Source organism: Boleophthalmus pectinirostris, unplaced genomic scaffold (assembly GCF_026225935.1).
Source record: "Boleophthalmus pectinirostris isolate CB_2022bp ecotype Guang Dong unplaced genomic scaffold, ASM2622593v1 HiC_scaffold_10, whole genome shotgun sequence".
NCBI lineage: Eukaryota > Metazoa > Chordata > Actinopteri > Gobiiformes > Gobiidae > Boleophthalmus > Boleophthalmus pectinirostris.
This window is the reverse complement of record NW_026570971.1, coordinates 17,877,929-17,891,196: the sequence shown is the minus strand read 5'-3', so window position 1 is coordinate 17,891,196 and position 13,268 is coordinate 17,877,929. Positions and strand designations below refer to the sequence as shown.

The 13,268-nt window shown below is 38.6% G+C and overlaps 1 protein-coding gene across 1 annotated transcript; it reads right to left on the bottom strand.

Moving 5' to 3' along the window:
• Positions 1-1,881: 1,881 nt before the first annotated feature.
• On the bottom strand, positions 1,882-13,064 carry clic4 (chloride intracellular channel 4). Its single transcript, XM_020919323.2, has 6 exons — positions 12,664-13,064; positions 5,618-5,727; positions 4,418-4,543; positions 4,207-4,313; positions 3,470-3,651; positions 1,882-3,390 (listed from the first exon to the last, which is right to left on the bottom strand). The coding sequence occupies exons 1-6, from the start codon at positions 12,730-12,732 to the stop codon at positions 3,226-3,228; spliced, it is 759 nt and encodes a 252-aa protein (XP_020774982.1). The 5' UTR covers positions 12,733-13,064; the 3' UTR covers positions 1,882-3,225.
• Between the last annotated feature and the right edge of the window lie 204 nt (positions 13,065-13,268).

Here is a 13,268-nt window from a genome sequence, read left to right as displayed (position 1 = left end):
AATAATAATTGAATAAAAAAGAATAATAACGATAAAATAAATAACATTTTAAAAAGCCTAGATGTATACTCGAAATATTTAAATTTTTAAGTAGTAAGACTTTACTTAAATCAGTAAAAAAAAAAGTTTAGACTAGAGCAGACATTGAGTCAAACTCAAATTTGGCCCGCAAAATAATGTATTAGAGCTGACCCCCCGATTACAGATAGACTATAGAGACATTATTTATTTAAAATGTTGTTATTACCTCCGCCAAGGAGGTTATGTTTTTGCCGGCGTTTGTCTGTTTGTTTGTTTATTTGTCTGTTAGCAACATAACTCAAAAAGTTATGGACCGATTTTGATGAAATTTTCAGGATTTGTTATCGCAATTTATATAAACTAGAAAAGCACTCAGAGAGCGCAGATCTCCGCCAAGGACTACCCCCATTTTTTATATAAATCTAAGCCTTTTGGAATATGAAAGAGGATCCCATTGTCCATCCCTGAGTCAAATTTCATGGGGTTTGGTCAATAATTAACCGAGATATTGAGAAAAAAAATTTTTTGGCCCCATTTACCACAATGTTAACTAAAATTTCAAAGTGATCCAGGATTTCTTCCGGACCACCCCCAAAATGAAATCAGTTCTTCCTTGTCACATTTCCAACAAATCCTGAAAATTTCATCAAAATCGGTCCATAACTTTTTGAGTTATGTTGCTAACAGACAAAAAAACAAACAAACAAACAAACAGACAAACGCCGGCAAAAACATAACCTCCTTGGCGGAGGTCTGCGCTCTCTGAGTGCTTTTCTAGTTTTTTATATTATGCTTGTTCTGGATTCAGTGTTTAAGCAAAACTATTATTAAACATTTATTTTAATGAGATTTAACATTACATATCTTGAAAGAAGCGAAAACATGCAGATGTTGTTGAAATGTTTCAATAAATATTTAGTTTGGCCCATTTAATCCCAATTTTTAATTTTGGCCCTTTGTGAATTTGAGTTTGACACTCCTGGACTAGAGAGATGGACTACCACGCGCCTGAACAATAGACATCAATCATATTCATACTGAAATATCATATGCATTTTGTATTCACAAGTGCAATTCTTAAACCTGGGAATTTATCATTAATTCCATCAGTGTATGTTGGCCTAATTGCTCCCCATACAATCCTAGAAGAGGGCAATAGAAGGAAGACTAGTCCTTCTATTGCCTTGACCAGACTTCCCCATTTACCCGGGACAGTCCCAGTTTTGAGCCCTGTGTCCCCTGTCCCAACAGATTTCTCCAAAACCACTGATTTGTCCCAGTTGTATATAAGAAATGTCCCAATTGTCCCTATTTTTTGACCAATTTGTTAGTCACCAACAGTAAAGAGGGTGACAGTAAATTTCCTCTTTACTGTCACCAACATAAAGAGGGGATTTGTTAAGATAAAACACAGAAAACTGTAATTGAAAATGGTATCAACAAAAGTCCCTCAGATTAGGACTGACCCACAAATGAGTCAAGAATGAACAATGTTATGCGCTCATTTCATAATTTTATTTACATCAGTGTGTCCCAGTTTTAAATTTTGAAAATCTGGTCACCCTAGACTAGCCTTCGTGAAGTTTGTAACTAACTGGATATCATTTTCTTAAATTACAAGCTTTGCCTTCAAAATATGAGGACAAATGTCTGGAACAGCTGAAATGTGACACTTTAATGATCTGGATTCTGTCCAAAAATCTAACTCCCTCGCACATTTTACTGTTCTTGTGAGTATCTGCTGCAGGTTTTAACAATAAAACCTAAATTATGTGCCAATATGACACCCACACCCACATGAAATCAGTACTTAAGAACACAGTGTGCATTGGCTTCATTTAGAGAAATAAAAATAAAGAATTTCTGATTGCCAAGTAGTTTATTTCTGCTCAGTCAATGTAAAAATTAAAAGGCCATGGCATAGCTTGGACAGCCTATGTGTTTCAATATACTTCTACTTCAATTAAATGTGAAAAATAACAGAAATAAGGCAAGGACCATGTGTGATTTCCCCAATTTAGAAACCAAGCAGGCAAAATCAGCCCTTCTTTTCAACGTCTGACAAAATAACCAAACTTTACAAACAGAATCTTAGCATTACAACAAATATTTACAATTCCTTTTTCATAACAAATTTGTTTTAACAAATTAAATTTGCTTTAATCACACTAAAGCACTGTCAGAGCTACAGTTATATACCATACATTCACTACCTAAATGTGAATCTACATACCAACGAGAAATTTGACATAAATATCTTTAGAGTCACCATCCATTGTTTCAGTGCCCCCATTTATGTTATGGACACAATAACAGCAAAATGTATAGTTAATATGATTTCACCAGCCAGAGTAGTCCTGCCCATCATGAAACCAGAATGTGCCCCTTTTTGGTTCGCAATGCGGGTTTACCCACTGCTACTGTTAGCTCTAACCGAACTAGATGACATAATAAGTAAAATATGAACTTAAGTGTAGTAGTGTCTACGGAACAAGATTTCTGAAAACTAAAAGACAAACTTTTTACCATGTTTTTCTAGAAATATTTGTTATTATTATTTTCATCTATGGAACTACAAGTATTCTGCAAATCCTAAGCAATATGTGACCTTAGAACAAGGATGCCATTCTTGCAGGCAATGACTTATTCATTCATAAAATAAAGCATCTAACTTGATATGTTAAACAGGTTTGGTTCAGCCTATACATGAAAACCCTGTGCAATACTTGAGCTAGAAGCAAGAAAGCTTCAACACTGTTTATACCGTGTCTTAACCAAAAAGACAAAAATAATGTAATTTATAAGAATACATGAGGATTAAAATCAGGCAAATGTCTCATAACTTGTGTTCATTCCCCTTTATGAAGTAAAGAGGTCATCTTCAAGGTCACTTAACAAGGAGCATGTCTAAAATGGCCCCTAGTATTGATAATCATTTGTACACATGCAGGCCATCTGTGATTATCATATTCTTATTAAACATTCATAAGCAAATAAACTGCAAATTAGTACAAAATGTTGAATCAACTCAGGATGTCTTCATAAAAGCCAAACAGAAATACAGAAAAAATGAGAATGCACAAGGACCTTTGCTCAGAATTTAAGCAGAGAAGAGTCCATAGTTTTTTTTTCAGTCCTGCGGCTGGGGTGGAATAGATTTGACATGTATAACGGCAGGTGTGGAAGGAGGAGGTCGTACAGTGCTTATTTGACCAGCCTTTTTGCTACATCAGCGTAGGCTATTTCAATCTCTTTGTCACTCGGGCACGTATTAGTAAACTCTTCGCGCGTGTAGGCATTGTTCAGATACTTCCAGATGGCTGTCATCTCTTTGGGGATATCAAAGCCTCTGTACTTTTTTGCCACCACCTGAAGAACAGAAATATTTTAGATTTTTTTAAAAAAATAAATAGAACACAAATATAATCAGCCTTTTTTCCAAACTAACCTTTACTATATGCAACTTAGGCAATAGGTTACAGTCAGCCAATGTCATTTCATCTCCATCCAAAAACTTCCGATCAGAAACCTTGACATCCTCAATGCTGTTGTGGTCAATCTCATCCGGTAGAGGGCAGCGGAGATACTCATCCAGTTTCTGCAGCGTCTTCAGCAGGCCGCGTTCCAGTGCTGCAAAGAAAAAATGTTCAAATATTTAGAAAACCTCTACAAATAGTGCTTAAGTGAGAAGCAGTTATAGGGTATTAGCGGAGGTAATACAAAACAACCACAAGAGGGCAGCAATTCTCCAAAAGTTACCCTATGAAAAACTCATGACTTTACAGTCAGTATTGGTAGTACATAGATCCCATTACAGTTTACTGATATTGTAAAAAAAAATAGCCATAACTGTTGCATTACAAGAAAGTCTAATAATAAATATTCTCATTTAATTTACTATGTCTTCAGTGTTTAAATGGCAGGAAAGTTGCATTTCTCTATCTCAAGTGCAACTTTAAAGACACTTTAAATTGAACTATACAACTAAACTATTTGTATTGACTTCATACAGAGAAACCTCACTGAAGCATATGTATGAATGTGTTTGTGATATGAAGACAGCAGCCAAACAAAAAGAACAACAAAGACAGCTATCCATGTCACCTAGCAACCACAATACTTTGCCTGCACAACACACACGCCTGAATCAATGAATGCTCCAGTGTTCAACAAAGACAAACTCACCTTCATTTGCATCTGGCTTTGAGTTCTTGATAAAGGCAGAGAATTTTGCAAATATGTCCATACCAGCTGTGTTTGACTCAGGGTGCCTTGCCCCTAATTTGATATATCTAAAACACAAACAAGAGATTAAATTATAAAATAATGAGGAAATCACATATCAAATCAACCTGTGATAAAACTGGACATGGTAGACTATTAAGAGATCACTTACTTGGGAGGGCACAGCACTTCCTCAAGGAACTCTTCGATTTTATTGACATCTGTTTTGACTTCTCCGTTGAAGGTGATGAAAGGTGGATGTGTACCGGGGGCAAGGTTCTGAAGATCTGCAGGTTTCCTGAACAAAAAGTGGAGACACTTTAAATTTAGAAGTTGCATATGAGACAGCAATGACAAACCATTTATAAATCAATAAAAATCAATAAACTAGCTATATTTATTTGTGTAAACATACTGAACATATTCATGGGCCCTTTACTATCAACCAAAGCATTAAGCTCTTAAACGCTGTCAGTGTTTCCTCTCTGCAGCCTTCACACAACACATTTCGCTCCAGATGTCTCTGGGCAGCAGTTGACACAAACAGAAATGAGCATGTGTTGAAAGAGAAGTGTGAACAAACAATGAATCCTTTTCAAAAGCGTAACCAAAGCATCAGAATCTAATGGGGAAAATAAAAGTCCACCAGAACAATCTCACAAACTCACAAAGGGAAACTAACTTAAATAATAGGTCTTCTAAAAGAAAATGACAGTCTCTAACTGAGATAAATTAAATATAAATAAACAAGTCCTATAAACAGAAAGTTGGGTTAAATACATGGAAGAATCCTGCTTTACTTATGATGCTACTGTAAAACACAATTTCCAAAACAAATATTTTATGCAGACATTTCCATTGCAGCTCTAATTTATTTCTACAGGACTGTAAACACTTCTGAGTAAGTGGACATCCTCCACTGCCTTTTACAGGCTCAGCATTTGTGCTCACTGTGGTTCTCAATATCCAGGCAATTTCACTTAACAGCAAAACAGCCTTTCACAGACATTTCCATAGATCCACAGGGAAGGAATCAAGTCAACTGCCTTTAACTCTTTATTCACTTCAGTGGCACAATGTCACTAAACTTGTACAAAATGAGAACTATATACCCTGTATACATAAGTCATACCTGACTGTGATAAAATTTAAAACCTCCAGATCTTCATTCTCTATTATTGAATACATTGAACAAAGTTATATGGCTGACCAGGCTAAACTGGTCATGGGAAAACTAAATATTATGATCATTTGGAAAGCACCTTTCCGCAGCAGTCTTATTATAGATGCAAAGGCCTGTGCAGGACACCCTGAATTACAAGAGCCTAACAGCAAGTAATAACGTAACAAACAACTAAAATGATGAGCTCACCTTTTGAGGTCAACAGTGGTGACATTAAAGACGACTCCTTTGAGCCACAAGATCATAAAAAGTCGCTGTGAGAAAGGACAGTTTCCAATGCTCTCTCCATCACTTCCAGCCTGAAACACAAAGACAATGGGTTAATGGAAGCATGCACCAAACCTCTTTTACTGCCAAACATAAAACTTGCTACTAGTCTATATAACTATGAAGAATCACGCTTTCTGACGAACATAAAAATGGAAGAAATGCCTAAAGCACATGTTTAAACAGTTAAGTAGCCCCTCTCTATGACTGGTGTAAACAAAGTGCTCCTGTTGTCCTCTGTATAACACAGTGGGATGGTTCTGTTTGATGTTATTGTACAGTGACTGTCCTGTCACTGCTCAGGCTCCACAGTTTCTCTAGATCTGAAAAGCAGGGATTAGATCACTGTCCTGGGTGAACAATAAAGGACTCATTTTCCCTGAACATTATTCTATTTCAAAGTAAAGCTCAGACCAGTCGGAGGCAGCGTGTTATGCTGAAATGTTTCTAAACAGCATTAGCACCTGTATGTGGGGACACATCATTGGCCATTATTTTGCCCACAGCGGTACACCTACTGAGACCCATTCACGTCTGGATCAAGGCTGGCAGCAACACGGCAACTGTTCCCATGGCAATGGGACACATGTTATACAAAGCAGAGGACATAGTGTTAGGAGATTACCAATTCACAGGTGGTCTGACAAATACAAAATGTGTTATACAAAATGGTCCAAAATATTTGACAGAACACTTTTGTTTATTTGAAATCTGAACTAACAGTTACACCAGGCAGGCTCCTAGCCCAGACTCTAACAGCACTAGACAACTCTGCCAAAGTAATGGAGATCTGCTTCACAGAGTGGAGAGGGAGCCATTACAGGAAATGAGGAAGAGATCAGGTCTGACCAAAGACTACAGCAGTAATAGATGCATCTTAAGAGTAGAGACACTATCCTGTGAGGGCTATGTCCTTTTGGCACACTGCACGTTTCTTCTCCTCCTCACTTTTATTCCCCTCTCCTTACCCTGGGCCCCTCTGCCTCCACAGAGCGGGGAGGGGGGCTGGGCGTTTGGGAGGAGGGAGAAACTATTCCAGAAATGTCCTGTTACTCCCAACAACTGCTTTGTTTAGTTTATGTCACAATTATAGTTCTGGCTATATACAATAATATCACTAAAGATAGGATGTCCTGTTTCTCAGTGATTTATTTCATAATGATGATAAGTTACAATATCAGTAAAATATGAAAGTCATTTTGCCTAAAAAATATGATATATAGAACAATAAAAAACAAAACTCCAAACTTCTACATATTTTTAGAAACTTATTGGGCAGTAGCCCTCACACTTTGGGGCTACTTTTGTCATGTGTGACTCAAGAAGGTGCTCCTTCCTAAAGTTACATTTTCCAGCTATGCTAACGGTTGAAATAGTGAGTGTGACCAAAGCAGGCAATGACTACAGCTAACAGACTTGAGCTTTGTTTGGATGGTGAGTGAGTCAACAGATGCAGAGCACACACAGCTGCCCAAGTGGATGGTATGAGTCAGCCTCCAGTCGGATGTTATCGAGCAGAGTGAGTCCTGGACAACGAGAGCCAGTACAATCAGACCCCAGACTAGAGACACTACAGAGAAACACAATGAGGTCATAGCTTTATCACTTCCCATAGCACTTCCTCACTTACATCGACAGACACATGACTGGGCCCAAACAAACAAGTCTTCTGAACAAAGTTTGAATTGCCAAAGATTAAACGCTGAAGTTTGTGTCAAATAACATTTTATAATTAAGTACGCTATTCTGTGTGTTTTTAAATGCATGTAGATTCTATGTCATTACTAAAGAAAATGCCAGGTAATCAATCACAATACTGATGCCACTACATAGTTTCACTTGTTTTTTTAGACAATACTATAATGTCTTTAGGGTTACAACAGTTTGAGTTTTAGATTAGCATTTGAGTTTTGATTGTTCTGATAATCTTCACACATATGCTGTTTTGGAGACCACAAAACCAAATGTTTTCAAGCATTTTCTGATGACCCTTCTCATCCTATAGCCTACATATACATATAGAACATTTTATTACAACTTTGCTATGGTTAACATTCAGGGCATTTTCTGTGCATGCCAGTATAAACCGGTTACAAGTTAAAACTCAAGGACTACAGCACTACACTTTCATGCCTTTATGACAAGCTCTTAAGATACCTCCTTTTGAAGTCCAGCACACTAACATTTTATGGAGATGTAAAATGTTTATCAGCATTCTCACCAAATCTACAAGGTGTGTACAAAAGCAACAGTATTACAGTGCTGTATTCTATTATTCAAAACAATGGATTTTATTCAGGCTACACGCCCCCAGTCTCTGCTCACAGCCTAATTATAGTAACTCCATGGCCCAAGTTTCCCCTCCCTGACACACTTCATTTTCTAAATTGGGTGGGGAGCTACACTTTGACCGAATAAGGAGAGGATGGTGTAAGGAACAGTAAAATCTCCCTCCTCCTGCTCCAGCAGCATGCCGCATGAACATCAGTTTGAGACACTGTCACCATGGCAATGGCATGGTCATGGCAACCTAACGCAAGCCGGGGTCACGAGAAAATTAGGACAGATGATCTCACCTTAGGGTTGTCAAAAGTATTGAAACTAGATAATCATTGAGCAAGAATCAATACAAAAAAAGGCAAGATTTGACCATTCATGAATAGTTTTAACATATAGTAACAAGTATGGTTCCATAAAGTTGAAAATGGCATTCTATTTAAAAGTGTTTTATTGACTGGGGCTGTATTGAGTATCTTCCTGCTTAGATATTTCACTTTAGAAAACACCACAGCCAATCAATAAATGTATGCTGTAGACATGTTATATTACAAGGTCACATCGCAACTTTGTGTTGGTCTATGTGTTTAATATTAGTTAGTTTTGGTAGATTTGTAGATTTTGTACTGAAGCGTGATAATGGACCAATTATATATATATCCATTCCATTTCAAGTTTGTGGATTTTTTTCTTTTGCCATTTATTAGAAAATTATTTGTAAAATTTATACAAAAATCTGTCTTCTGTCCCACATCTGTAATGCTATTTTTTTTAGAAGCGACATCGAGTTGTTGAATGGGAATCAAGGATTGAAACCTTATGAGTCAGGCTGACATCACTAGTGGAAAGTCTCAGAGACAGACCTTCTGTGCTGGAGCGTCACCAAAGCAACAAAGATACACACGTCCTTGTGAAAACTAAAGGTCTAAACACCATTATGAGCTCCATAGCCTTTGCCCTGCGTCAGATCGTCTCCACTGTAGAAGTAGTACTCTCATCCCAGACAGTACAAACTCATGCCAACTCAACCACCCACTTATTTCAACTCATTACATCAGCCGGTCTGTTTCTGTTGCTTTGTTTTATCACAGGAATCAGGAACCATTTACACTCATGTACACTCTACATGCCTGTGACTTGATAAGGGATTATTGACCTTTATCTCATCAAGAAAGTCCCACTAAAATTAAAATCTAATTCAGTGGAGTTAATATGACCACACCTCAACCTCCCCTTCCTCCTCACCAGCGAACCACAGCTCAGCTCAACCACACCTTCAGTTACCCAGAAACCGTATTTATACAGACCTATCCCGACAACACCGCTTGTCTCCGCTCTCTCGACCCCCTCCCTCCCACTCCTTGCCTCTTATTCATCCTTCAACCTGAAGACATCATCTACAAAGGGGGGTTCCTGAATTGGCTGGGCTGACCACCTGAGACAGAGCCCCCATCCAGAGTCTCCTCTCAGTCATCAGATCAATCCACTGTCAATATCTTTAATCGTATTCCATTGTTTTGATGTGGTCCTTGCTAGTTGAGTTATCCTCCAAAGAATGATGCACTGGACCATCCTGCGTCTTGAAAGTAGTCCATGGATAAGGTTTAGTCTCTGTCATAATTAAAGTGCTTTAGCTCTTTTAGAATGAACCTGAGGTTAATGAAAGGCCACAACAAATGCAGAGCTAGTAAAACCCAAAGCTGTGAAAACAACCTGAAGTGTCTGAACCATTTGTGTAGTCTTCTTTGGGCACACATTTGATGGAGCAACTTCATAATAACCCTTGGGGACTGAATTGCTGTATGGTCTAAGGGCTGGCATGGGCACATGTTTAAATTTTACAATAAAGCAAACAAAGTAAGTTTTCATTATGTTTTGGTGCTGAAAGCCCTTTTAATGCATGTTTGCAATGACTAGGAATGTGATACTTAAAGTTAAGCACACATAATCATACTGCGTTTTGGTTTGGTAATTAAGGGATGAATATAATGGTTATGAAACAAAAGATACTTGCCAGAGTGTTTTAAGCAAGGTCCTTGTGTTAGCTCTAGAACAAAGAATAAAGAAGCAAATTCCTTCTTGCTTAATGTTTGTTGGTCAAGCATTTTTCTGTAAATGTTACAGTGCATAAAAAGAAATTAGATACTGTTTTAGCACTCATCTTGTTATGGCCTTGTTTTCACTAGAGCAAAAACAGCAAACTGCAACAACAGCAAAGCAGAGTACAAGTGCTATTAATCTTTGTCCCCAAACTCATGATGCTGACTACTAGCTGAACTGCTCTATTGATTCTACTATAAAAAAGAGACCTTGACTGTGACCACCTAGAATAGAGTAGACCCCAGGGGAAAAAATGTTTATTTCAAAATGTAAAACAGCCTGGAAAATATTTTAATCAAGAATGAGTTGACTTATACATACAGCAGGGCAATCACTGAGATTAGATGACTGTTTTCATAAAACTGGGGCATCACAAGGCACAAGTCTGATTGTCACATGTAACAGTTGATAACAATGGACTTAATGTACAGTCCACAGAAAGCCCTTTCCAATGACAAAATCTCCAAAAGCAGCAGGGAATTTTAGTGTAAGCAATAATGAGCATAATAATGTATTAAGATCAGAGTTTTTGAATGGGCAAATCCAGAACATATGCTTAATGATGAAACATGAAAGAAAGGTCGTTCTATTGAGTTTCCTGGCGCTGTTAAGCTACTGGCGAGCATATGAAGTCTGGAGGCAGCAGAAGGCTTCACAAGCAGACTGCGACCTTGGCAAGCACAAGAACTGATAAAGTCCACCCTTTTTTGGAAACTCATCTACATTCTCTTTGGTTCATGGAGGAACTGTACACAGGAAATTGTGCATAAACAAGTCATATGCAGCATTACTTGAGGCATTAATGAGATAAATATACATTACTGCTAATGCATTAATCACATAACAAGGCACACTAGTATTGACTAAATATAGTTACAGTGCTTAACATTACTTAATATGCTGCAATATGATGAGGTCAAAGGTTTCCCCACTTACAATACTATTATGGCAGCTTCATTTGCAACTGACAGCAGTAAATGTGAAGGATGACCAATGTTACACACCCACAGAGCCAGCCCAGCAATAAAGTGTTCCTATAGCAATATGACAATGTTGACATAAACACAAAAGGTGCAATAAATACAATACGAGCTAGGTCAGCAGAAGATATGGGACACCACCTCACATGAGCTTTCAACATTTGTGCAGTGGTCTTTTAGTCATTTTGTTGAAGTGTCTGCTTTGAATGTAGCAGTGTCCTAACAGATCTGACATGGCGCTGTGTAAAGGGAACACACAGTTTGTTATCAGCTGTTCCCAGAGGCCTGGCTCACAGCAGTGTGCCTATGGCAACCTGCATGCCTTCCATTGTCTGCTCCACTGTGTTTAATGCACACTAGCACCAACAAGGCCATCAATAATGGATGTGCATGTGTCACAAACTGCTACAAGTGTCATAAGAGACTGACAGAGCAGGAGGCAATAGGCTGCTGTGTCATTTTTCCAAGCACAAGTAGAAACCTTCTGTAACTAGCTCACTGTTAGGGAGGGGTGGGAAGGAAAGAAAATGCCAGATCAGGAGTAAACTTTCAAGGGCCAAAATAATGTAACCCTACCATAGGAAATGAAATGGTTTAGCTTTTACTTGTCTATTACTTGTGAAAATGGTTACTATTAAAACTTTACAATCATGGAGGACAAAAAAGAAAAAACAAATAAATAAACCAATAGCAGAAAAAAAAAGTACACTGAAAACTGTTCAGCTGTGTTATGCTGGGTCATTTCTGCCTTGGTGCAATACAATACATTCAGTGCTCTCTCAATTCAAGACCCCCAGACTCCTCCCTCTGCCCTGTCCCCCGTGTTCCAGCCTCATACTCCCCCTTTTTCTTCCAGTTGGTGCTTTCCCGCCTTGCAACAGGCAAAAGAAAAGGAAAACAGCCATTCACAACCCTCCACCCTCAGCCATCACCAGCAGCCTCCCACTGCAGACATTTCCATGCTGTTGTAATGAATGTAGTGGCAGTACAGTACAATTGGAGAGGCCTACAGCAATTAAAACGTTTAGACTATATTAAGGCAAAGAAACACACAGAGAAGGCGCGTAATGTGTTCTTATATTGAACAACCTCTTGCTAATATACAAACTCATCCATAAATATAACATATCAACATAACAGTGTTTTAAAATAGTTTCCAGATTAAACACAAGAGGTTTCTTTTGTCCCCTTCAAGCGCCCATCCCTCAGCCCAAGCATGGTATGGTATGCTCTCCCCATGCTTTCTCCTCAGGGTGGAGGCGAGGCAAAGGGGTAATGCTGCATCCACCCAGCCCCACATCGCACAAATTAATTAATTGGCAACTTCGTGATCATTTGAACGGCTTATAAAACTAATTTTTTACTTTTCTAAGCGACGACCGTCTTATCTTGTGTAGCCTTTTTGGATATTTCCCTCGGAGTGCCAAACCACGCGGACTGGACACTACAGCTAGCTTTGTCATTTCTGCTAGACCAAAATACGAAAAAAATAAAATAAAAAATCTTGTAAAATTAATATTCCCACAACACTTAATGTCACCCAATGAAGAAGTATACAGTTTTGCTTAAAAATCTAACTTATTCAATATGCGATTAGCGATGTCGTCTTACCTTCACAAATAGCTCAATTACGGGTTCACTGTCCCCTTTTACTCCGTTTTGAGGCACAGAAAGCGACATTATTGCTGTTGCGTACAGTTCTCCCAACTACGATGACTTCTTCTTGCTACCACGCCCGCTAGTTTTAGTCCTTTTTTCAGCCAACCCTATTTTCCGCAACGAAGTCCAGTCGGCGCTCTTCTCCCACTTGGGCTGCTCCGCTCTGTGGCACAGCGCGCACAATGACCAGGCGACAGTCCCGTAAACAACACCACGGCTGCGTTAACTTCTCCCTTGACTTTATCTACAAAGACATAGCAGAGGAGGAGGCTCTGGGCTGCGGGATGAGCGGTGATGAGGAGGACGGGACCAAGAAACAACGGGAATATCTGCGATGTGATGTCATCAGCAGCAAAGCAACACGAAAATGTGGGAGGAGGATGTGAAAGGCCAGAAACCTCCTTCGAAAAGATGCGCACGTTGTCGGAGTACTTTCAATTTCAGTTTTTAAGCATTATACCATGTAATTCTAACGTTTCTTAACAAAATAACTTAAATATTTTGTTGTAACCAATTGGACAAAAGTTTCTCCCTAGTAAACCGCACTGTCCCAATGT